This window comes from Staurois parvus, unplaced genomic scaffold, assembly GCF_062004578.1.
Source record: "Staurois parvus isolate SC_StPar_1 unplaced genomic scaffold, SC_StPar_1.0 ptg000282l, whole genome shotgun sequence".
Taxonomy (NCBI): domain Eukaryota; kingdom Metazoa; phylum Chordata; class Amphibia; order Anura; family Ranidae; genus Staurois; species Staurois parvus.
In genome coordinates this window covers 9,704,680-9,730,209 of record NW_028318078.1, presented here as the reverse complement: position 1 = coordinate 9,730,209, position 25,530 = coordinate 9,704,680, and the positions used below count along the sequence as shown (strand labels likewise).

The 25,530-nt window shown below is 41.5% G+C and overlaps 1 protein-coding gene across 6 annotated transcripts in view; it reads left to right on the top strand.

Annotated features, from left to right (window-relative positions):
- The window catches only part of CHL1 (cell adhesion molecule L1 like), a 199,875-nt gene that overhangs the window by 87,046 nt on the left and 87,299 nt on the right, over window positions 1–25,530 (top strand). For 4 of the 6 annotated variants that reach the window (XM_089681933.1, XM_089681927.1, XM_089681928.1 and 1 more), the window contains one exon: window positions 23,458–23,619. In XM_089681933.1, the coding sequence (XP_089538059.1) occupies window positions 23,490–23,619 (130 nt within the window). In that variant the 5' untranslated portion in view covers window positions 23,458–23,489. The remainder of the gene's footprint in view (window positions 1–23,457; window positions 23,620–25,530) is intronic. The other 2 variants (XM_089681930.1, XM_089681931.1) reach the window with 1 other exon arrangement.

Here is a 25,530-nt window from a genome sequence, read left to right as displayed (position 1 = left end):
AAAAATGGGCTCCCCAACCACCTAATGGACACCCACCTCCCCAAGGATTGGCTGGAGTTCCATAAATATTCAAAACTGCTTATTCTGTTCTTCCTCCCACTATAATTCAAGAATCCTCTAGAATACAGGGGGTTGGCAATCAGAGCAACAGCCTGTGAGACACTGAGATGCCCTAAAAAGCAACCCCAGCTCCTGTGATTACACAGGAGTCAACTAAATTTACCTAACTACCTGCACTACTCCAAGAGGATGATACACTTAATTATGTATACTATTTGTGGATTTGATTATGTATTTTATTGTGTGTGTTGTTATGTTGTCTGTGTTGAAGGTATGCGCAGTATGTGAGTGGTATCAAATTTCTTTGTATGGTGTTTTTTTTCAGCGACAACAAATGCCTCCTGTTCTATGTAAATGCATTTAAAGTGATAATCCCAGAACCCAAGAACCTTGATGTTTATTGTGTACATAGCAGTAATAGTTTGCTGTTGAACATCTAAATAATGTTGTCTTTGCATCTTCTGTTCCCTGCACCACAGAATGCATTTGCCAACATTTTTTTGAAAAATGTAATTCCAATAAGAAAAATTAACTGAACTGTGCATGCACCAAGCCTAACATGTGAAAAAACATACCCTCTGCTACTACAGAAAAAAATCAGTTTACATACAGGTATTTACTATTCCAAGCTCAGTATATGAAATCTTATACACCGGCTAGCACATGAACATTTGTGTATGCTTACAAAGATTGGTATAAGCGCAAAACAATATTGCTCTGCTTATGGTTCTGGTTTGTATCCCTTTTTCTGACAGCCATGCACGTGATGCAATGTTATTCCTACATTGTTATTTATTTATTTCAGGTACTTGTATATTGCTGTCAATTTACGCAGCACTTTACATATCAACAAATTCAATTTTGTCTTTGGGATAAAACAAAATAATTGATACATCTGCAGGATAGCTTGTTCTTTTGAAGAACAACAGCTTACTGGCAGGAATACCATATAACAATAGAAGAAAGAAAGCCTAAAAAAGAAAACTAATGCTGCCATCCCATCTACGAACTGGTGTGCTGCAATATGATATATGTTTGCTTTTGGGTTTAATACTTATTTAAGGAATTTGATTTGCCCATGACAAGCTGCCACAGTTTTCATAAATGTCTTCTATCAAGTACTTAGTATTTCCTTCCACAATGTTGCACAAGTGCCTCACACTTTCACTTTTACTTTTACTCACACTCAGCTAGATCAAGTGCAATGCCAGAAAATGATGTGTCCCATACACAGTCTGGATTATTTAAGAAATGAATGCAAAGAGCAATTATATCATTTTTTTTTTTGCTTTCAATTGAAGAAAGGATATATATCGAAGAAAAGCTTGGTGCATCCAAACTGTATACTTAAAGTGTTACTAAACCCACAACAGTAAAATCAGTCTGTATATTTCAGGTACTTATATAGCGCCATCAACTTACACAGCACTTTACATATATATTGTACATTCACATCAGTAACTAACCCTCAAGGGGCGTACAATCTAAGATCCCTAACTCACATTCATACATATACATACTAGGGCCAATTTAGACAGTATCCAATTAGCCTACCAGTATGTCTTTGGAGTGTGGGAGGAAACCGGAGTACCTGGAGGAAATCCACGCAGGCACAGGGAGAACATGCAAACTCCAGGTGGTCCCGTGGTTGGGATTCAAATTAACAACCCCTGTACTGCCAGACGGGAGTGCTAACCATTTAGCCACTGTACTACCCTGTTGTGTACCCTTAAAGGATAAGTTCACCTTTGGAAGAAGTTCCCCATACAAGCTGTCACTTTTGAAAAACAGAGCGACCGTGCAGGGCTCTGCCCACACAGCCGTGTCATTCATTCACAGTTCTGCGAATGAATGAACTACAAGTACCGACATTCTTTGTAGATGTCAGCTTGTAGTTCTCAGTGAACTATCCTTGTGCTGTGGAGCACCATGGTAGTTCATTGATTCTTTCTGTCAGTGTATCTGCTTGCCCGTATGGGATGTACGGTCAAGCAGAAATACTGACAGGTTTACAGGAGACCTGCATGGCACCAGTGATCTGATAGCTGGTGCAATGCTTTACAGGCTTCTGCAACAAAAAATAATAAATGCACATTTTTTACCTGCAGAAAAATGTGCATTTTTTATTTTTTGTCAAATGGTGAACTTATCCTTTAATTTCTCACAGCAGCTAGATAGACCCAAAATGGAAGAGAAAATCAAATTCGTATTTAGGCATCTACTAGCTTAGCTCCTGTAGGTTCGGACACTGTAGCATACACTCCATAGCAAACTACACTTGTTGGTAAACTTCTGTGATGTGATCTTACACATATCCTTTAAATCAACCCCCCATGTATTTTCATTGACTTATTTACTAACTATAACTGTACTGTACATCAGTGGTGTATTTAAGTTTTGTGGCTCCCCCCCTCCTTGGCAGAGAGAGCCTGACACCGACCAGCAGCAGAACCCCCACAGAGAGAGCCTGACACTGACCAACACCAGACTCCCCCTTCCACACGGAGAGAGCCTGACAGTGACCAACAACACCTCTGCCCTGTTCCCCCCCCCCCACCAGAGAGATCCTTCCACTAACCCCCCACCGACAGAGAGAAAGACACCTTCACAGCTCTGACCATCCCCAGGAACTACAGCTGGGCTCTGCATACACCATCAATCAGCCCACAGCCTATCACGCATCCCACCTGGTCCCCATGCCACAATGCCACATATGTCCCTTCTTCCAGGGGTCAGTGCTGTCCCCCTAAAAGAAATGCCGCCCTAGGCAAATGCCTTGTTTGCCTTGTGGTAAATACACCCCTGCTGTACATACAGTATTAGATCAAAATGAAACTGCATTTTTTTAAAGTATAGTGTATAATGTATAACTTTGTATCCAGGGAATATCTGATTGCCTACTAGGGGATCAGGAAGGATTTTTTGTCCTCCCACTGGAGCAAATTGGACCATGCTCTATAGAAGCCTTGTTAAATTTTTTCACCAGAGAGGAACCCTTGCAATAACATTTCAGCCTCAGGGAACCCATGCTAAAAATTACTATATCTGCTATTCATGATACATTAGTGTTATGGTCAGTAGGAAGAATGCTCCTTACATGGTCATTAGGAAGGCTTATTCTCTTACAGATAGCTAAAAAGATCACTGTTGTCAGTGGGAACTTATCTGCGAGACAGAAATTGCTCTTTGCTCAAGGAACCCCTAGCAACTCTAGCAATCTCTTGAGCAGGGTTTCTCAACCAGGGTTCCTCCAGAGGTTGCCAGGGGTTTCTTGAGCAATAAGCAATTTTTGCCTCTTAGGTAAGCTCCCAATGTTCCCATTGATCGTTTAAGCTATCTGTAGGGGGGTAATTCTTCCAAAAGACCACAATTTTAAGGAGCATTCTTACCTCTGACTATCACATTAATGTATCATGAATTGTAGATAAAGTCATTTTTAGCAGGGGTTCTCTGTGACCAGAAAGTTATGTCAAAGGTTGAGAAAGGCTGCTCTAGAGGAACCTTAGGGTTCCATGGAAGCCTGGTTAAGAAACCCTGCTCTATAGGGTTTTTCTTACATACCTCTGGATTAACTACTGTATGGGTATAGAACTGTGCATAAAGAGGATTTCTTTTTCTTTTTTTCTTTTTTTTTCATTTGGTTGAACCAGAACTTATATCTTTTTCTCAACCTGACTATGTACAGTAAATATGTAACTTTGTATTACAATATTTATTTAACTTAATTTATGTGATTTATTGTTTTTATGTAACACTTTTTGGAGAGGAATAGACTAAATATTACGATCCTTACACAGGAGAGTCTTTTAGCTATTAGGACCATCATATTTCTATATTATAATGGTTGTTTTTAATCTTTTTTTTTCACTGGTAAAATTGGAGCTAATTATGTGTGTTTAAAAGATTAGCGCACTTTTAGAGCACATATAATTTTCTGTTCCACCAGTATTTTCACAATAAGTCTCAGTCACCTATGTTGTACAGGTTGTATGGAGGTTGTGATGTTCATCTGTAGGTACCATTCTTTAGATCTTGGGAAAAGACTGTCTATAGCATTAGTATAGTGTACTAGTATATTCATAGTGTTATGTGTATGTGTTTGGGCTGTGCATATTTAAAAAGGATTTGCTTTTCTTCTGTATCCTATTGTTTGTTGAATGACAACTAAGCTTGTCACACCTAACACAGTTTATCCTTACTGTATTTTCATAGTAACAGTAAAAGCTTGATAGCACACAGAACTGTAATAGGCAGTAAAGTGTTACAAAAGCCACAACAGTAAAATCAGTCTGTATATGCAGTAAAGCATGCTTGTTATACTCACTGTGGAACCTAAGGAGTTAATCCTCTGCGTTGTGTAAAAAGGGATGTTTGATCCTGGCTGCTCTAATCCTACCCTCCTTCTACTGTCCCCAATCTATCTGCTGATAGAACAGAGCCTTGGGTCCCCCCCTAAATTCCTACCAGACTCTTGATCCGAGCACAGGCCTAGCAGGGCAGGACGCCTCCCTGTGGCTTACCAGGCCGTGTGCCCTCGGCATAGGGAAGGTGTCCTCATGCCAATGGGGACAAGGGCCTCTTCCCCACAACCCTGGCCCAGTGGTTGTGGGGGTCTGTGGGCAGTGGGGCTCATTAGCATCAGGGTACCCCTTTAAATAAGGGGGCACCCTGATGCTGTTCTTCCCCCCCTTGTGAATGAGTAGGAATTTAGGGGGGAGGCCCACACTTTTTTTCCTCATTTTTGGGGGGTGGGGTTACCCTTAAAAGTCCTAACAGGCCTAAAAGGCCTGGTATGGCTTTTAGGGGAAGACCCCATGCACTTTTCTCCCCATTTTTGGGAGGTGGGGTTTCCCATAAAAGTCCTACCAGGCCTAAAGGGTCTGGTATGGATTGGGGGGGGGGACACCAAGCTGGGGGTTTTTTTTGTATAAAAATGTAATTTATGAAAAAGTCAGTCCTGCTGCAGCAGGTTCTATACAATTTACAGATTTGCAACTTTGCAGGTAGTTTAGGGGACCCCTCAGGCATGATATGGAAAGGAATTTTTCTTTTTTTTACTTACTAAGCAATGCAAAATGGATGCCCCTTTAAAAACGGTACTTTCTGAAAATTTTTTTCTCACTGATTCATGTCCCTCAGGGCAGTACCCAAGTTCCCATACATAAAATATTGTAAGGCCAATAACTTGCATATAAGCCTTCAAAATGGTCACTTTTGAACTACAAGTTCAAGTCCCATAGACTTGCATTGAGTTTGAAGTTCACGCTCAAGCGTTCATTAGGTTCGAACGTTCAACTGCCAACCAAACACGGAGGTTCAGCCCATAGCTATTTTGTTTTTGTATTTAATACTGCTTTAAGCAAATGGAAGGATTTAGCCCAGGGATGTCAAACTGGCGGCCCTCCAGCTGTTGCGAAACTACAAGTCCCATCATGCCTCTACCTTTGGGCTTCATGCTTGTAACTGTCAATCTTGCAATGCCTCATGGCACTTGTAGTTTGGCAACAGCTGGAGGGCCACCAGTTTGACAACTGTGAATTATTTTTTAACCCATGTTATCCATGTTTTCAATATTGATAAGGGGTGTGTGCCAATCGCAAGCAATCCAATCACTCTTCAGGAGATGGTCGATCATTTGCTCTCATAAGAAGGAGTTTCAAATGAGGGTCATTTGTGTCAATACATTGGTAGGAAGAGCTTATGGATGACAAAAGTAGGTGTCCAAAATTAACCTATTTTTTGGAAATAAATGCTAAACATATCATGCTAATAGTTGGAGTGGGCAGAACTGTTATATTAGTGCTTTTGCTGTCATGTTGATGACCTAGTTAGTTTTTCAGCACTCAGCCTTGATAATTCTGTTTTTAAAGGCTAACTCCACCTTTTGCACCATGTTGAATGTTAAATTGGTATTTAACCCCTTGGCGCCAGCGCCTCCCGGCCCTTTAAGGGTTTCAGTAGCCAGGAAGTGGGTGGGCTTTTAGGGCCATGTGACCGTTGTGATTCACTGTCACAATGGTCACATGATCGGGAAAGGTCCCGATCACAAGAGGAGATTGGGACCTTTCCGTGAGTACCGGACATGTGTGCTAGGAGAGTGCAGGGCGCGCGTTCTCAGCTCATATGGTTTTTTTAATTGCACGCAAATGTGCGGCCACTCGGCATCAAGGCCCAGACACAGAGAGGCCACACATTTGCGTGTGCTCAGCATGAAGAGGTTAACATGTATTATGGTGCAAATGGGCCCTATATTTGCAAGAGTCCTGATATGCCCATGTGTGTAAAATGCAGTACATACAGTATGTATATTGCTGCTCACATTGCTTCTTCTAAGAAGTTGACAACATTTCTATATGGTCATTATACTGTACTACGTCTCTTGGATATAATTCTCTATTGCTTTGTTCTCTGTATGTTCACAGAACATAGTTACATAGTTAGTCTGGCTTAAAAAAAACAAAAGTCCATCCAGTTCAACTATTAAAAAAAAAAAAATTATAATCCTATATCCACAGTTGATCCATAGGAAGACAAAAAAAACAGCAAAGCATGATCCAATTTGCTCCTGCAGGGAAAAGAATTCCTTCCTGATCCCCCGAGAGGTAATTGGATATTTACTGGATCAACTTTACCTATAAATGTTACTATCCAGTTATATTCTGTGTATCTAAGAAAGAATCCAGGCCTTTTTTAAAACAATCCACTGAGCTGGCCAGAACCAACTCTTGAGGGAGTCTATTCCACATTTTCACAGCTCTTACTGTGAAGAATCCTTTCCGTATTTGGAGATTAAATTTGTTTTCCTCCAAACGTAAAGAGTGCCCCCTTGTCCTCTGTGATGACCTCAGGGTGAATAGCTCTACACCGACTTCACTATATGAACCAGTGATGTATTTATACATGTTGATCATTTCCCCCCTTAATCTCCTCTTCTCAAGAGAGAATAAATTCAGTTCCTCTAATCTTTCCTCATAGCTGATCTCCTCCATGCCTCTTATCAGTTTTCTTGCCCTTCTCTGTACTTTCTCCAGTTCCCCAATGTTCTTTTTGTGAATTGGTGCCTAAAACTGAACTGCATATTCCAGATGAGGTCTTACTAATGATTTGTACAGGGGTAATATGATATCTCCCTCTCTGGAGTCTATACCTCTTTTAATACAAGAGAGGATTTTGCTCACATTAGAAAATGTGCCTAATGTTTTCTCTGTGCTGAGTATAATTCTCAGTATCTGTTCTTATTCTAACAAAATAAAACACAAAAGAGTGCACTCTCCTCGAGCATTACCATGGTAAAAGATATATTTATTAAAAAAGTAAAAAGTGGATACTAACAAAAAGAACATGAAAACAGACATAGAGCGAAATGTTTCAGTCCCAGACAACAGGGGTCCTGTGGTACAACTATCCGGTTGGAATTTCTGACGCGTTTCGGGAGTCAAACTCCCTTCCTCCCTTTTGTGAGTATCCATTTGTTACTTTTTTAATAAATATATCTTTTACCATGGTAATACACAAGGAGAGTGCGCCCTTTTGTGTTTTCTTTTGCTACTACCAAGATTCCCCGATCTTTGTCATTTGCTGAGGTGCAGCCTTCTAGACACTGTTTTTCACTGTGGAGCATGAAGATTTGAGCACTGGGGATGTTTTTATTTTGATGGGTCTGTTCTTATTCTGTATATATGGATGCTGCACATTAACACGTCTGCTGTCTTTTATGCTGGGTGCAATTCTTAGTATATTTTATTATTGTTTATGTATGGACCACTCTGCATAATACCCAGCCCTTTTTTTCTCAAAGAATAAGTGCAGGAACTCCCCACTTCTGAGTCACTTCTTGTCTCTGCCCCCTACCCACATCCGAGCACCGTCCAATGGTTCCACCCCCCTACCCACCTCCCAGGTTTTAGAGAATACAGATCCAAGTGTCATTCTGTGATAAGTTATTTGTATGGAATTTTTTAATGATAACAAGAAAAGCAGTAAAATAGATCCCCTGCAGCAGCCAGCAATAGACCTGCCCCCAGCAACAACTGATCTCCAAGCAGCCAACATCAATAAATTCTCCAGCAGCCAGCAACAATAGACCTCTCCCTCAACAGTAGATCTCTTCCAGCAACAATTTCCCCCCAGCAACAATAAATCATCTTCAGCAAAAATATGTCTCCCAAGCAACAATAGATCCCCTACCAGCGACAATAGTCATCCCCAGCAACACAAGATCCCCACCAGCAACAATAGACCTCTCCAGCAACAATATATCTCCCACAAGCAGTAATAGACCTCCATAATAACAGTAGGCCCCCCACCAGCAACAATAGACCAACATGCAAAAATAGATCCCCTTCAGTGACAATAGATTCCGCAGTAGCCAGCATCAATAGACTCTCCATTAGCCAGCAACAATAAACTTCCCCAGCAACAATAGATCCCCCACCACCAATAATAGACCTCCATGGCAACAATAGATTCCCCACCATCAACAATAGACCTCCCTGGCAACAATAAATCCCCCACCAGCGACAATAGACCTCCCCAGCAACAATAGATCTCCCACCAGCAAAAATAGACCGCCATGCAAAAATAGACCCCCTCCAGTGACAATAGATTCCCCAGTAGCCATCAATAGACCTTACAGCCCCTATATTCAGTGCTGGAGGTGCCGGAACTGTGTTTCCTCATGTTCCAGCAAAAAAGTCCTGATAATACCACTTCTCATGTTTTATATGCTGGGTGTGATTCCTAGAATGTTATCTTATTCAGTATGTATTCAGTGTGAACAGTACCACTTCTTAGTTTATTATTATGTCTGCATGGACAATGCATGCTGCCACCCACCCTGTATCCTGGAAGTGATTTTTGGCACCTGTTCTTACATGCTAAGTGCACTATACCACTTAAACAATGTAGTCATGCTCTTGCACTTGCCTCTTTGTTATCACCATATAAACAATTCTTGTGTGCATAATAAATGGATGATCACTGGGGAAATACTTCTTTGTTGAGTTTCTTGAGCCCTCGAAATTCCAATGTAAATAGAATAACTAGTACTGGCACTGAAGCTTCTTGAGGGTTATAAATGTAAAAAATACACAATTTCAGTAAGAGCAGCAAGTCTAATATTGATACCTTTCTCATCTAATTGTATTTATTTTCTTTAAATGTTTTACAGTTTAAAATTTTTGAACTACAGACACTCAGCTAAAAATGCATATGTAGGAGATGTTTTACTTGCCACGCAGCAGCCAGATGGATGGCACCATTTCCTCTGCTATGGGTATAGAGACTTCATTGGTGTGAAGGAGAAATTACTTATTTTCAAAAGTTTATACCAGAAACTTTTTTTTCAAAATTTTCGGGGGGTTTTTTTTCCGTTTGTTAACCATTTGCTACCTGGCACTTTCAACCCTTTCCTGACCATGCCCATTTTTAGCTTATAATGTTGTAGCACTTTTGCTTTTTGCTAACAAAATGAAAAAAAACCAGAAATTTGAAAAGAAAAACTTTCATTGCTTCTGCTATAAAATTTTGCAAATAAGTAATTTGTCTACTGATGTGCACTGATAAGTGGGACTGATGGGCACTGATAAAGAGGCACTGATGAGTCTGCACTAATAGGCACTGATAGACGGCACTGATGGCCACTAATTGGTGGCACTGATGGCCACTAATAGGCACTGATAGGTCGCCCTGATAGGGGGGCCTGATGAGGAGGCACTGATGGGCACCAACAGGTAGCACTGATGGGCACTGACAGGTGGCACTGATGGGCACTGATAGGCAGCACTGATGGGCACTGATGAGGCTGCACTGATAATCAGCATGTGACAGCGCGTGAGGAGAGTACTGCCATTAATTGGCAAGTGTGTTTACATTGTGATCAGCTGATCACATGGTAAAGGGCCGCTGTCATTGGCCCTTTATCACGATATGTGATCAGCTGTGTCCAAAGGACACAGTTATCACAGAGCCTGCCGGGTGCGCACAACAGGGGGAGCGCGGGGGGGGCCATGGTTCCGGGAGGAACATTTCGGCTAGGAAGTCTTTCGGCTATGGTGCGGTAACAGAGTGGCTAAGCAAAAAATAAAAAAAGCTCAGTGGTGATTAAATATTACCAAAAGAAAGCTCTATCTGTCTAAAAAAAAATAGAAATTTTGTTTGGGTACAGTGTTGCATGACCGCGTAATTGTCATCTTTAGAAAATAAGAACTAAGACGGCTAATTAGATTCCTTGAGATACTGTAACACAGGACATGTGCACAGGGCAAAGGGAAAGGTCAGAATTTCTGACATGATCAACAGTTTTTTTTTCACTTAAAGGAGATGTATGGGGTTATGAAAAAAATAATATACATACTCACCTCCATGCTGCAGCATTGCTGTAATGCTGCAGCTGTCCCTCACTACCTCTAACCATGAGAACTGAGCGATTACATGACCACTTAGCTCTCGGTTCGCTCTGAGCAGAGAGTGGTGACTGTCAGTCACCGCCCTCTACTCTGCTTCTCCAGCACCCACTGGAGTGCCAGACAAAAGAGAGGGTGGGAGCAGCTGGCTTGGGCTCTCAGTAGCCTCATCCAAATGTATAAGGGAAACATAAAATCATATTTCAATTACAGAATGTTGTAATGTTATATTTAAACAATGTAACATATTTATGATAAGTGGATGTTTCACATTTCTTTAATAAAATTATTTCCAGTAAAGTTGATTTGGATTGCATGTGTGATCCAATAATTACTGTTGTGCCTAGTAATAATTACATACCAGAAAATGGGGTTTCAATGCCCTCTGACTGCCTGTACGGGCATCCTTCCAGTCTACCATCGGACCAGAATAATGCGGAGCCTTCAGCAGCTAATACCAGCTGCACTTACAGGCATTTGGACTGGCCAGATACTTTTATGATATCCAGTGCTTTAAATATTTATTACTCCGCTATAAAATGTTATCAGTCTGTTGCATTTTGGTTAATGTTGATTCAATTGACCGTGATCTGATCTTATTTTTAAAAAAGTCATCTGTTACCAAGAGATTACACTGGGTAGCTGAATCTCTGCAGTCCGGTTGCCAATGTGTCACTCCATTTGTGTACTTTAAATACTTGGCAGTCTAATAATGGCAACATTTTACAAGTAATTACACCAATTAATGGGTAAAAATCTGGATGAGTTTCAAGGAGTGTCACCAGAAGAATGGAAGAACTAGTCCAGTCTGAATCTGAGCTTTAAAAAGGAAACATGTTCCATTTATAGACAGTTTTAAAGAAGAATTTCTAAACGTCTTTCTTTCAAGTACCTTCCTCCCATCAACTAGAAAAAAAAAATGGGGCTCTTCCCAGGGACTTCAGGAAATACCTAATTCCTTGTTCCTACATTTGTCATTCAGGCCAAGAGTGTTGTAAACACAAAAGAATCTTGTTGGGCCATGTGACTACTCAAAGCCAAAAAGGTTAACGATAATCTTTCTAACCATTTTTTAACTCTTTACATACATTAAAATCAGCAAGTTTTGCTATGAAATTACTTAGAACCCCAACATGTTATACCTTTTCTGAAAGCAGAGGCCCTGGAGAATAAGGTAGTGGCTGTTGCAATTTTTACATTGCACGATATTTGCACAGCCATTTATCAAATGCGTATGTTCAGGGCCACAGCTAATCACATGACACAGCTGGGCTGTGATTGGTCCAGCTTGTGCATGTGATCGCTGTGACCATTCACAGCTAGACACACTAGTATACAATGGATGGCATGAATGAAACCATCCATTGTATACAACTGTCATGTGACCTGCTGTGATTGGTCACAGCAGGTCACATGGTACCGGCAACAGGGCCTGTACTCAGATCTGTCATCGGCTGTGTCTGAGGTACATGGTTGGTGACAGATCACGCTGCTGCGCAGCTCTTCAGATGTGCAGACTGCGCATGCCCGAAAGGACGCCATATGGTGTCCACCCGGAAAGGTGAGTGTTTTTGCCGGCCGCCATTCGGCCATAGGCCGGACGGAAAGAGGTTAAAGCAAAAGGTGGTTCAACAAAATACTGACACAACGGGGTGATCCTTTTGCCAATTTAGTGATTTTGTTTTTTATTTTTTTATTTTTTCTGACATGTTTTATCTTTCACTTGGATGTTATAAGTTGCACTGAGTAAATACAGCTGGATAAAACAAAAACTGTGTCTGTCTTATTTTCAGACTGCAAAGCAACAAAATGTAATTATTTTAAAGGGGGGTGAGTCTTTTCTATGCCCACTGTAGGTGATGCTTTAAAAGCCTTTAGAGGTTATCAATGTAGAATGAATTGTAAATTTTGGCTGTTTAATAACAGGAAAGACTCTGACATTCATAACTATACTTCACACAGTGTGGTGCAGTTGCTATTGAAATATTCAAGTGTCTGCCTTGTATGCGTGACAGGGACAGGGGTGTTTTTACATTTTTTTAACCCTTTTTTCCCATGTAACTTTAATGCTATCACAAGCCCCCTTGTGATAGCTTTGGGCAGGTGACAGGTACTCTTTATGGAACCATCAGGGATCTATTGGACTCCTAGTGTCTCCCCTGCCCTCCAATGGTAGCAGGGGGGGAGGGGGGTACGGCCCTTCTCATTTCAGTAACAGTGATTGGGTAGCTGTAAAACTGCCTAGATTACTTTACCTGAACAGTTGATAACCAGAAGTAAAACAAACAAACAAAAAAAGACACCAAGCTCAGGGCTGCAGCTGCTATGTGGCTGCTTTGTATAACCACTTTTTAGCACCACCATATTTTAGATACCACAGGAAATATGGCAATAAAAGCCTGACCGAGATTGTAATTCTTACCCTTTCTACGGACAACAGAGCTTATATTGTTGTCCATGTCCCCAATCAATAAATTCTCCTCACTTTCTAACCCAGTGAACTTTTTCGACATGTATGGAGATGTGCCTGGTAGAAAAGTTCATCTCACTTTAAGAACTTTTTTAAATATTTGATGGTTAAAGGCATCAAACACAGCCAAGTGAAATTAACTTTTGAACCAGCCACTTCTCTGTACTTATCCAAGAATTTACCATCTGGCAAGTGCTTCCTTTGTCACTATTAGACAGGTAGCAGCCACCTGTCATCTTCCCTCTAAAAAGAGATCCACTGCTCCACCAATCACTTTTCAGAGGCCAGTGAAAACCGCCGCATGTGTAAATGAACCCTTAGGGAGGATCGAGCATCAAAGTTGGAATTTTATGGCCTATTGCTGCTCTTTTACATTTGGTATCCCTGTGCTCATTAAAGGATAAGTTCACCTTTCAACAACAAATGATAAATGCACATTTTTTTGCAGGTTAAAAAAAATGTGCATTTATTAATTTTTGTTGTAGGAGCCATGCAGGTCTCCTGCAGACTTGGCAGTGTATCTGCTAGCTCTTACCTTGTATGGGCAAGTCGATACTTGCTGATAGGAAGATTCAATTGATGAATGGGTGAATATTTGTGTAACATGTAACATGCTATGAAAAGTGAACGTATCATTTAAAGAAAAATGTTTTAAAGTAAAAAACATTTGAATCATTTTACATTAGAGAAGCATGGCCAAAGCTTTATTTGGCCATACTTCTCTTATGGATCACATAAATGCACTTACTTTTGTGCTCCTGTGACCTAGAGTTAGCTGAAAGCTGTCGTGGCAGAGCTGTTCCAGGCTCTGGAAGGATCCTGACCATATCCTGGTGTTACAGTGAGTGCTGGAGGAGCAGAGCAGAGGGCGATGACTGATAGTCACCACTGTCCGCACCAAGCTGACCAAGAACTGAATGATCAGTGGTCTTGTGATCAGTCAGTTCTCAGGCTTAGACATGGGACAGCTGCAGCATAGAGGTGGGTATAGATTTTTTTTTTTTAAACCCCAAACTTCTTTAACTATTGAACAGTTAAAGTATAACTAAAGGCAAAACTTCTTTTATAGTTTTGAACAGAATGGAGAGGGATTAGAACACCTGTCAGGTTTTTATTGCTGTCTGTGCGCTCAGGGAGATTCACCCTCTCTATTTTTCCTGTTTACCATTATCACTGAAAGCGAAAATAAAAAAAATAAAAAATGTTTGCTGTCACCAGAACAGTTACCCTACGTTCACGTTTTGCAGAAACGCAGTACAGTCCATTTAACATGATTTCCTATGGGACAGGTTCACATCTCTGCGTTTTCACCTGATGCTTTTTTTTGGAAAGGATCAGGGACTTTTTTGAATGCAAAACGTTGCACTTTTGGCTCTACAGGCTTCAATGGCAATGCTGCAGAAAAGCATGTATTGCATTTTTGCCGCATTTTTGATGCGTTTTGCATTTTAAATCTGCCTAGCAACAAGAAAAAAAAACACAAAACGTAGCAAAAACTCAAGTGCAAAAACACAACACAAAACACAATGCAGAAATGCCTCAAACGCAACCTGCATAGATGTGAACCTAGACTAATAGAGGAAAAATCTTCCAGTGGGGACACTAGTTCTGTGGCAACCACCTCGATTTTTGTTTTGGCACAGAGAGGAAGTGAAAGGAAATCTCCCCAGTTGGACTCAGATTGCAAAAAAAAAAAAAAAACACTGATAGGGATGACCCTTCTTACTCTATCCGAAATGAAAATGAAAATTTTGGCCTTTTGTTCTACTTTAAAAAAGCAAAGATGTTCGTTATACGTAGCATTGTGTATCTTTGCTTAAGTGTTTTAAAATAGCATACATTCCATGCGAATCAAAAGTTCAAAGTCTTACAATTTTGTTTTTTTAAGAAAGCAGCCACAACCCAAGTAGAAAAGTCTGTTCTCTTTCCATAGCATGGGAAAGTATGTTTTTCAAAGACTTTATTTATACAATGCATTACCGGAGGGCAACTAGACAGTAAGAGGATGAAATGTATAACATAGAAATGTATGAACACAAAAGCATCCTGTGTTTCTAATAAAAAACATTCTAGCGCATTGGTAAGCATTCCTATTAATATTATAGATTACAGTGGATAGACCCAGAACAGCTATATTTGTCATAATAATTGGACAGTTGAAGATATTAACTATTTCAAAGGGTAAAGGGTATTGGGAATTGCAAAGGTAAGAGTTCATAATACCGGTCATAGGTCCAGAGGATGAAGATAGTTTGACGTAAGGGCCACATTCACATTTGCAAATGGGGCTGTTAGCAATTAGATGCAGTAGACTCAGTTGGGGTTCCCAGCGACTAGCTTCAGGTGGAACCCCTATTAAAAGCAAAGGGAGGCTGACATCTCCTGCAGCTATTTGCAGCACACGCATGTAATCGCTATATGATCAGCCCTAAACACAGGTAGTCTGTGTCCAGGCAGATCTTTTGAATCTAATCACTGATTGAGAGATTACATGGAAGAGGTCGTGACTACTTGCGGGATCTGTCAGCTTCTTATTTTTTTTCTATGGGGCTTTCACATGCAACTAAACTCACCTGGGTCTCCCCCATCTAATCGCTAACAGCCCCATTCATAAATGTGAATGGGGCCTTAGGGAATATGTTTTTATTGCTGTGTGTATCATCGTTGAGGAGATCTTCCCTTATTATGTTGCAGGTCACTAGGACAGAAAGTGAGGGGAAGCTTTTCAAAGAGCCACAGACAAACATAAAAACACTTTTTTATAAGGTGGATAAAAGTTAGAGCTGTCTGTGTCCTTTTTTTAATCCTGCAGTTCCAAAGACTTTCATAACCAGCTATCAGAAAGATATATTAGGCTGTCACTTTTCACCTTAGCACAGACTTTGCGACTGTAATTCTTTACCCAGTACAGTACTTTGGTTTAAAACATTCAGGGCCGGTTCACACCATGCCTGCATCCAGGGCTGCTGTTAGAAACCACGGGGCTCCATACAGCCAACCTAACAGGGCCCCCCAATCCACAGGCCCATATAGCCAACTTGACAAGCCCTCCCCCCCCATTCCCACAAGAAAACACAGTTTACTAGGCTTCAATTATGAATGAACACAGTGATTGATTGGTACCAATCACTCATTGTGTTCATTCAGGAAAGGAAGGGTCTGGTAAATGTAACATTTACCAGACCCTTCCCCTACTCTCCATCCTGAAGGATCCTTTTGTGAGCTTGCAGCTGCTAATGAGAGAAGGGAAGCCGGCTACATTACAGGGGTGGGGGCAGCAGGGGGAAATGTATGGTGTACAGGGAGGGTGATGAGTGCACCAGGGGGGGGCATTACTGTCACTGTTTCCCTATATGGCTCTCTGCAGCAGCTAAAAGTCAGAGGAAGGGAGAGGGAAGAAGCCAGCTTTCAGCTGCTGCAGAGAGAGCCATACAGGGGATCGGTTCCAATAATTGCCCCCCCCCCGCCATGCTGATCACTCTCCCTGCCCACATCCGATTCACCCAGCTGCCTGGGCCCCTCTGCTGGCCTGGGCCCCGTACAGGAGGACTGGTGGTACCCCCTTTTCCACAGCCCTGCCTGCATCTGAATTGCAAAGCATGTTCTTGTGTGATTCAGATGCAGGCATGGTGTGAATCAGCCCTCAGACCAGTTTCCTGAGTTTGTACCAGACTGTACTGGGTTTTACCATTTGATAAAACCCAGTACAGACTGGTACAAGCCTTGGGTTTTACCATACTGTGTATGTAATAAGGTCTGGTTGGTACATTGACAGCCCAGCCCAACCCTATAGATTATAGCAAGAAAAAAGTTGTATTGGTGTAATTTGTGGGGCTATGCTATCATGATAATAGTTGGGTTCCCCTCTGATGTCAGCACTCCTGATACACATAGAAGAATCGGTTGTTACACTGACATATGCAACTTTATTGCCCTAAAAGCTAAAACCATCTCAATCACATGTTTTTTTTAGCTTGCCCCAAACCAAAAGTCTAAATGAGCCACGATTAAACTAGGAGTACAACAATACCCATGTATTCTGCAGGGCTCCACTGTCAGCTTAACTGCCAGTTATGAATGCAGCTCCTTTATGAAGAAAGCCTGAAATTAAAAAAAGTATTTTTCTCCATTAGGTGTTATTACTATTTTTTAGGCTGTAACTGTGTGGACTAGTGACAGTGCAGCACCAGGAGGAAGCAGTGTGCTACTCGTTTCAGTGCATTATACTGCTTACTTTTTTTTTTTCTTAACTGTATTTGAAGTATCACTTTGCGCTGTTATGTGGTGACATTAAGTGCCATCCAGCACAACACTGAAAAATGCAGAAATGCTGCATTTTACTGAAGTTCCCTGCATATCACATCAGCATTGCGGTGTGGATGGGGCACATGGAAAGCAATTGTTCTCTATGTGCCTAGGAGTAACCTGCACTTATGAAAAGTAGGACAATTCAGGTTATGGCTGATAGTGTGAACAAATCCTAAATGTTCATATTACCAACTTCCTCTCATATTTAGTTTTTCCCTGTGATTATTTTTGTTTTCTTTTTACATAGTTACAAAGTTAGTCTGGCTGAAAAAAAAGACAAAAGTCCATCCTGTTCAACCAAAAAAAAAATCCATAATCCTACACCCACAGCTGATCCAGAGGAACGCAAAAAACCCAGCAAAGCATGATCCAGTTTGCTCCTGCAGGGAAAAAAATCCTTCCTGATCCCCCTGAGAGGCAATCCCTCTCAAGGATCAACTTTACCTATAAATGTTAGTAACCAGTTATATTTTGTGTATCCAAAAAAGAATCCCGGCCTTTTTTAAAGCAATCCACTGAGCTGGCCAGAACCAACTCTTGAGAGAGTCTATTCCACATTTTCACAGCTCTCACTGTGAAGAAACCTTTCCATATTTGGAGAATAAATTTATTTTCCTCCAGACGTAAAGAGTGCCCCCTTGTCCTCTGTGATGACATCAAAGTGAATAACTCTACACTGAGTTCACTATATGACCTTAATCTCCTCTTCTCAAGAGAGAATAAATTCAGTTCCTCTAATCTTTCCTCATAGCTGATCTCCTCCATGCCTCTTATCAGTTTGGTTGCCCTTCTCCGTACTTTCTCCAGTTCCCCAGTGTTATTTTTGTGAATTGGTGCCCAAAACTGAACTGCATGTTCCAAATGAGTTCTTACTAATGATTTGTACAGGGGTAATATGATATCTCTCTCTCTCTCTGGAGTCTATACTTCTTTTAATACAAAGAGGATTTTGCTCGCTTTAGAAATCGCAGCTTGGTATTGCATGCCATTATTAACACCTTGACGATGATTGCACACAAATATGCGGCCTCTCAGCTTCTGGGCCTTGACGCGTGCAATTAGAAATTACATATGTGCTGAGAACGCGCGCCCTGCGCGCTCCCAGCACATGTGTCCGCGACTCCCGGAAAGGTCCCGACCTCCCCTTTCGATCGGGACCTTTTCCGATCATTTGACCGCCGTGACAGTGAATCACGGCAGTCACATGACCCTAAAACCCCACCCCGCCTCCTGGATTCTGAAACTCTCAAAGGGCCGGGAGGCGCCAGCGCCAAGAGGTTAAGCTTCTGATCTACCAAAACTCCCAGATCCTTCTCTACCATTGATTCCCCCAGTTGTACCCCCCTAGTATGTATGATGCATGCATATTCTTAGCCCTCAAGTGCATAACTTTACATTTATCAACATTAAACCTCATTTGCCACATAGTTGCCCAATTAAACAGTGCATTGAGGTTGGCTTGTGAGTTGGAGACATCCTGTAAGGACATTATTCCACTGCACAGCTTGGTGTCATCTGCAAAGACTGAAACGGTATTTTCAATCCCAGACCCTATATTGTTTATAAATTTATTAAAAAGTAAGGGTCCCAACACTGTTTTGTTTTGTACTGCTCATATGTAAACTTGTACTTCCATCTTGTATGTGTTTTTTGTAGTGCCACATTTAAAAAAAAAACACTCATGGGTTTATTAACCAATGTTTATACTCAGGATTCCCGCAACCTTTACCCAAGATTTACACATTATTGCAAATAAGATTGAATTTAAAAAATGTTTGAATCTTTGGTTAAAGTGTGATACGTAGGTGAAATACCTTGAGAAATGTTTAAAGTTCATCTTTGCGGAAATGAAAAATCCTCAATGTAGAAGCACCACCACAATGGTTAAACGCTTGCTTAGGTCTAGGGAACACAGAACAGCAGTTTTGCTTAACTAATCCTGAGCTCCACCAGCAACGGCACAGGAGCTCTCCTCTACTACCCTAGGCTCTAGCAGTGGACTGTTTTCAGCATGCTCACGTCCAATGCAGGGCTATGGGCTCTGTGTGCCCTTTATGTGTTTCTAATGTAACCATCCAGTGCTATTTTTTTCAGATCTACAGTTGTGTCCAAAATTATTCAACCCCCAATGCTGTAAAGGGGTTTAGGGACTATAGTGTACATTTGGAATTGTATTCAGAATCAAATCCTACAAGGACGTTGTAACTACCCAAATGCAACTAAAATGACATCAATTGTTTATGTAATACAGTAGTAAATGGTTCTTATGTGGTTTCTTCATTGCCACAATTATTCAACCCCTTAAAGACTACCACTCTGAAGAACAGAGGTTCATACAGGTGCTTTCCATCAGGTATTGAAAACACCTGTGGATGTCACCGAGCAGCAATCAAGCATAATAAGCACCAATTAGGCAGCTTTAAAATGACTGTGATACTCAGCTCCTTCTAGACATTTACTGGTGTGGTTACAAACATGGTGAAGGCAAGAGAATGGTCCAGGAAGACAAGAGAAGAGGTGATTTCTCTTCACAGGAAGGGCAATGGCTATAAGAAGATTGCAAAGATGTTAAACATACCAAGAGACACCTTAGGAAGCATCATTCGCAAATTCAAGGCAAAGGGCACTGTTGAAACGCTACCTGGTCGTGGCAGAAAGAAGATGCTGACTTCGACTGCTGTGCGCTACCTGAAGCGTAGAGTGGAGAGAAGTCCCCGTGTGACTGCTGAGGAACTGAGAAAAGATTTGTCAGATGTGGGTACAGAAGTTTCAGCCCAGACAATAAGACGCACACTGCGTAATGAAGGCCTCCGTGCCAGAACTCCCAGGCGTACCCCCTTGCTGTCTCCAAAGAATAAGAAGAGTCGACTGCAGTATGCCAAAAGCCATGTGGACAAACCACAAAAGTTGTGGGATAGTGTTCTGTGGACTGATGAAACAAAATTAGAACTGTTTGGGCCCATGGATCAACGCTATGTTTGGAGGAGGAAGAACAAGGCCTATGATGAAAAGAACACCTTGCCTACTGTGAAGCATGGTGGAGGGTCAATCATGCTTTGGGGCTGTTTTGCTTCTGCAGGTACAGGGAAGCTTCAGCGTGTGCAAGGTACCATGAATTCTCTTCAGTACCAGGAGATATTGGATGGAAACGTGATGCAGTCCGTCACACACCTGAGGCTTGGGAGACGTTGGACCTTTCAACAGGACAATGATCCCAAGCATACCTCCAAGTCCACTAGAGCATGGTTGCAGAGGAAAGGCTGGAACATTTTGGAGTGGCCATCGCAGTCACCAGACTTAAATCCGATTGAGAACCTCTGGTGGGACTTAAAGAAAGCAGTTGCAGTGCGCAAGCCTAAGAATGTGACTGAACTGGAGGCCTTTGCCCATGAAGAATGGGCGAAGATACCCGTAGATCGCTGCAAGACACTTGTGTCAAGCTATGCTTCACGTTTAAAAGCTGTTATAACTGTAAAAGGATGCTGTACTAAGTACTAAGATTGAATGTCACTTGGGGGTTGAATAAAACTGATAATGCTGTGAGCACAGAAAAGACATTTGTGGTTATTTCATTATAACTGTTATGTTATATTTGTCTGACCTACAAGTGCCTCTTTATTGTAAATGTAAGCAAGATGACTGAATGATCAAAAGCAATGTCAAACTGGCCAAAACACTCAATTTCAGTGGGGGTTGAATAATTTTGGACACAACTGTATTTAGGCTGCTCAAAACAGAAACATAATGTCCTCTCATGGATAGCTCTACATATTTTATTTGAAAACTCTGGAATATTAGCAATTTGTATATTATTCCTGTAAAAAAGAAACCTGCCTTTTCAGAAATCGTAAATGGAAGCCTGCATATTTCTCTTAACAGGTGTTCTTTAGAGAAAAACTTGTACTAGAAGTATGGAAGTTGCCATTGTTCACTACTTCTAACAATGTTATTTGCCTGGGCTTCTCTTGTTTTTTAATTCCTAATTCACTGACCTGGAAGAAGCATGCAGAAAATCAGAAGGAAGTCAGAACTCCTGACAAGTATTACTTGTTCCAGGTTTGTGGCTCAGAAAGTACAGAATCCATCCGACTTGCATGACAAATATGCAGTTATCTTCTGAATGAGAGGGTCGCAATGCCAACCTCCATATTCCTTTTCAATCATAGTGAGAGAATTACAGAATTTGCTCTTTGCTGATCCCCTCCTGACAAGACTTCCTTTCTGGCTCTCATTTTTTTACTTTCTGAGTCACTGACCCAGAATAAGTACGTATGCAAAGAAAAAACTGGTCACCTACCCAGGTCTATAACTGGCTTTTTAAACAGTGAACATGGAAGGCGTCACAGAGTAAAAAATAGAACTATCCAGCTCAACTTGCCAGCCTACCTCAGTCTAATAATGGCTATTGTCGGCAAGGAACATGGATAAGTATAACTTATCAAAGGAGGGGGATAAAAAGCCAGTTCAACCTGCCAGCCAGTTAGCCAACTATCAAAAACCAAATTAACCTGTCTAAGAACATGCATTTAAAAACAGGGGTTTAGTTAGCACACATTTGCAAATACATACGTAAGCCACAGAGCCACATCACGGCACCCTGAGTATCTGTGGTCCTACCTCTATAAATCTTGAGAGTCCTCACAATGGAGGCACATGCATTTAAATGGATAGAAACAAGGGCAGGTGAACCTGAGGGAGCCCACCCCTCATTAAGGTCATGGGAGCGCACCTGACACCCAGCATGTAGCACAACGGCAGCCAGGGTGTCCAATGCACCGACTGAACCTCCAAAATGAACATACTGGCTTTCTTATCCCCCTCCTTTGATAAGTTATACTTATCCATGTTCCTTGCCGACAATAGCCATTATTAGACTGGGGTAGGCTGGCAAGTTGAGCTGGATAGTTCTATTTTTTACTAAGTACGTATGCAGTCAGAACTACTAATCTGCATATATGATCCAGGTCAGTAACTCAGAAAGTACTGAAGCCAGAAGATCATCCAGACACAAAGGCTACAAGCATTTGCAGATTTAGGCCTATTAGGATGCTCTAGCTGTACAGAGACAGTCCCTGGTCCCAGTCTGGCAGTAGGGTGCACAGCCCCTTGCGCACACTCTTTACGTTTGGGTCTGCGCACACACATGGCTGTCAAATTGTAACCAGCAGCTGTGTTCATACAACCACTGTATCCCAGTAGACATGAATGGGACTGCCTGCAGGATGATGCATGGAACACCTGTGTGTGAAGATGGCCCTTTGGACCGATGCATGGATTGGTATGCCATGTGAAATGGCAGACTCTATATTTCTATTAGAACATGTTTCCTTTAACACATGTAGTATAGGTGCTAGGATGTAAGTAGTTAGATTAGTGTAATTTGCTTTTCTACCCAACAGGGGAGCTAGTATGTAAATTTATCCTTGGTGTTCTGCTTAAGAGTGCTGCAATCTATTAGTCAGGCCTGCTCATGATGCTGTGTTGCTGTTGAGTATGCCTTGAGCTACTCCTGCCTTCTGGAAGCCACTAGACCTTTCCAGAACATAGGTGGGAACTATGCAAATGAACAGCATGAATGAGCATACAGCTCTGGCCAGTTAAAGGGGGAGGATGGCCCCATTGAATGCCGGGGGCTGGTATTTATATTCTAAGAGCACATGGGCTCAGTGCCCTCAGTGTCCAAGCTTCTTTAATACTACACTGCCATTTTAGTAGAAGACTTCCATCTGCTCCTAGCAAGGGACTTCCCCTAAGACTCCATCTCAGAACAGCTAGTGTCCTCAAGTTGTGAATAGTTTTGTTTCGGAGCATCCTACTGCAAACCCCTAACCTATCCAAGTTCCTCTAAAATAAAACTACAAAACAACAAACCTAGACTGGTCTTGGACTCCAATGAGCTAACAGTGTAGGCACCTGACTGCGGGAAAATACCTTGTGCATGGCTGTCAGCATAGTAGTGAGGAATACTCGGGCAATACTCAGGCAACTCCAGCTACACATAGTTGTGCTATATTTTGCTGTGTGGTTTTGGTTTGGCTATGCCTTAACAGCTGATGTGACTTTGAAGTAGATTCTGAACAAATGAATGGCTAATAATACAGCTCTGTTAGTACACAGGTGAAACCTTTTTATGTACAGCATATTGTCTAGTGTTTTTTGTACCATGTTTTATGTGTGCTGTTTGGTCTTTAATACTGAATGACTCTTTTGTGTCAGTCTGCAGGTGCAAGTACCGCCATCCACGCTTCATGATAACCAGAAAGAAGAAAACCCAGGACAGCCTCAACGCAACAAAAATGCTTTCTCCATGGGTGCAGGCTGCTTTCTTCCTTCTCTTCTTTTTTAAATGCTTTAGGGCTGTTGAAATACCACTTTCAGGTAAGCCTTTAGCAAAACATTAGGGGGTATTTGAATAAAACAGAAGTGATCTAGAAGATGGTGTTTGAAGTGACATGAAAGACATTCTATAATTTTTTTTTAAATCACATTACTTTTTTGGTACTCTTAAAGTATTTTTTTCATACTTTGTTAAAAAAAACAAAAAAATTGCTATTGTTTAATTGGAAATTGTTATGTATTGTTACATCTGTATTTTTTTTTGGAATTATCGTAAAAATAGCTTATAACACCAGCATTCATTGGTATTTATTCATATACTGGTCTGTGTGATAGGCATTGTATTATTCTTCCTATTTATATTATACAAATGACAACTAACATGAAAATAATAAATAAAAATATATTCAGCTATAAAATTAAATGATATAAGCAGTGGTCCACCTAGGGTGCTGTCTGTCCTGGGGGACAAGACTAGGAGACAGGAGTTCTTAGTCGTGACATCCACTCTATGTGAAGGTCACTGCAAAGCCACAGTAATGTGCCTGCCCTGTGCAGACAACAGATGTAGAGTGGCATATATCGGGGGGAGCTCAAGCTCTCCAAAGCTTTTGTTCGGTTCTGATGTGTCAATACACATGACAGCAGTGGTGTATCTAGGTTTGCACTCCTGTGATCTGTTTTCAGTTGACAGCGGGCTGAAGCCTGCTGTCGACTAACATCACTCAGCTGGTCCAGGCTGGGGAAAGATCCCAACTTTAAAGTCAGGATCCACCCCAGAGTCAGGAGCAGCACATGGCTCAACCTCTGTGCTGAAAGCCTGAGTCTGCTGCTCCCTTCCCCTCCACAGCCCAGCGCTCCATTGAGTGCGGTGTTGACAGAGCAGACAGCGATGACTGATAGTCACCACTCTCTTCTGAGAATTCAGTGATTCAGTGGTCATGTGATCACTGAGTTCTTGCCCTTAGAGCTGGCGGGGGACAGATGCAGCAGCGGACTGATGCAGCATCCACCTAGGTAAGTATGATTTTTAAAACAAACAAAATCCAATACTTCTCTTTTAAATGAACTAATTGTGTAAAAAACATATTCATATTTATATATTCCATCCACATACTGTAAGACACAAAGTGAAAACAGCTAAAATTCATTGAGGGAAGATTCTCAATTCCATTAGTAAATTAACATTGACATCTTTGTGTCTTAGGTGCGGTAGGGTGGAAAATTTTGGAGAGCATGGAGGAAATTTTGCACATGACACAGCAAGAGGAGAAAGTGATAAATCCAAGCAGTAGCGAAAGAATCCTTCATATCTGTAGAGGACTGGTGGTTAGGAACTGACACTGAGATATTGCATCCAGACTCTCTGAGAAATATAGTAATATGGTGGTTGAGTCGACTTCTTTAGCATATACCCAGAACCAGGGGCAGACTGACAACTCATGGGACCCCTGGGCAATAGGGGATCATGGGGCCCCTGTGTCCTTGCCCAAACTCAAAAAAGCCTATGAAAAAGGTACAAGGGGCATCTCACGGGGCCCCCTACTGACCCTGGGCCCTCGGGCAGTGCCCGAGTTTCCAAATGGTCAGTCCGCCCCTGCCCAGAACTGAATTTTTTACGTGGTACTGTCCTTTAAAGTGTACCTAGCACCAGATATAGTTTTCATGTTAAGTGCATGCATTCTGAGTAAATTGTAAAGCTGACCTTATACCTGTAGGTTTTTTTTCAAACGTTTGGGAGAGAAAGTATATAAATCACACTCCTCCAACCACTTATTTATTATAGGTACTTGTATAGCGATGTCAATTTACGCAGTGCTTTACATACATATATATATCTATAGTACATTTACATCAGTCCCTAACCCTCAAGGGGCGTACAGCCTAAGGTCCTTAACTCACATTAATACATACACATACTAGGGCCAATTTAGACAGGAGCCAATTAACCTA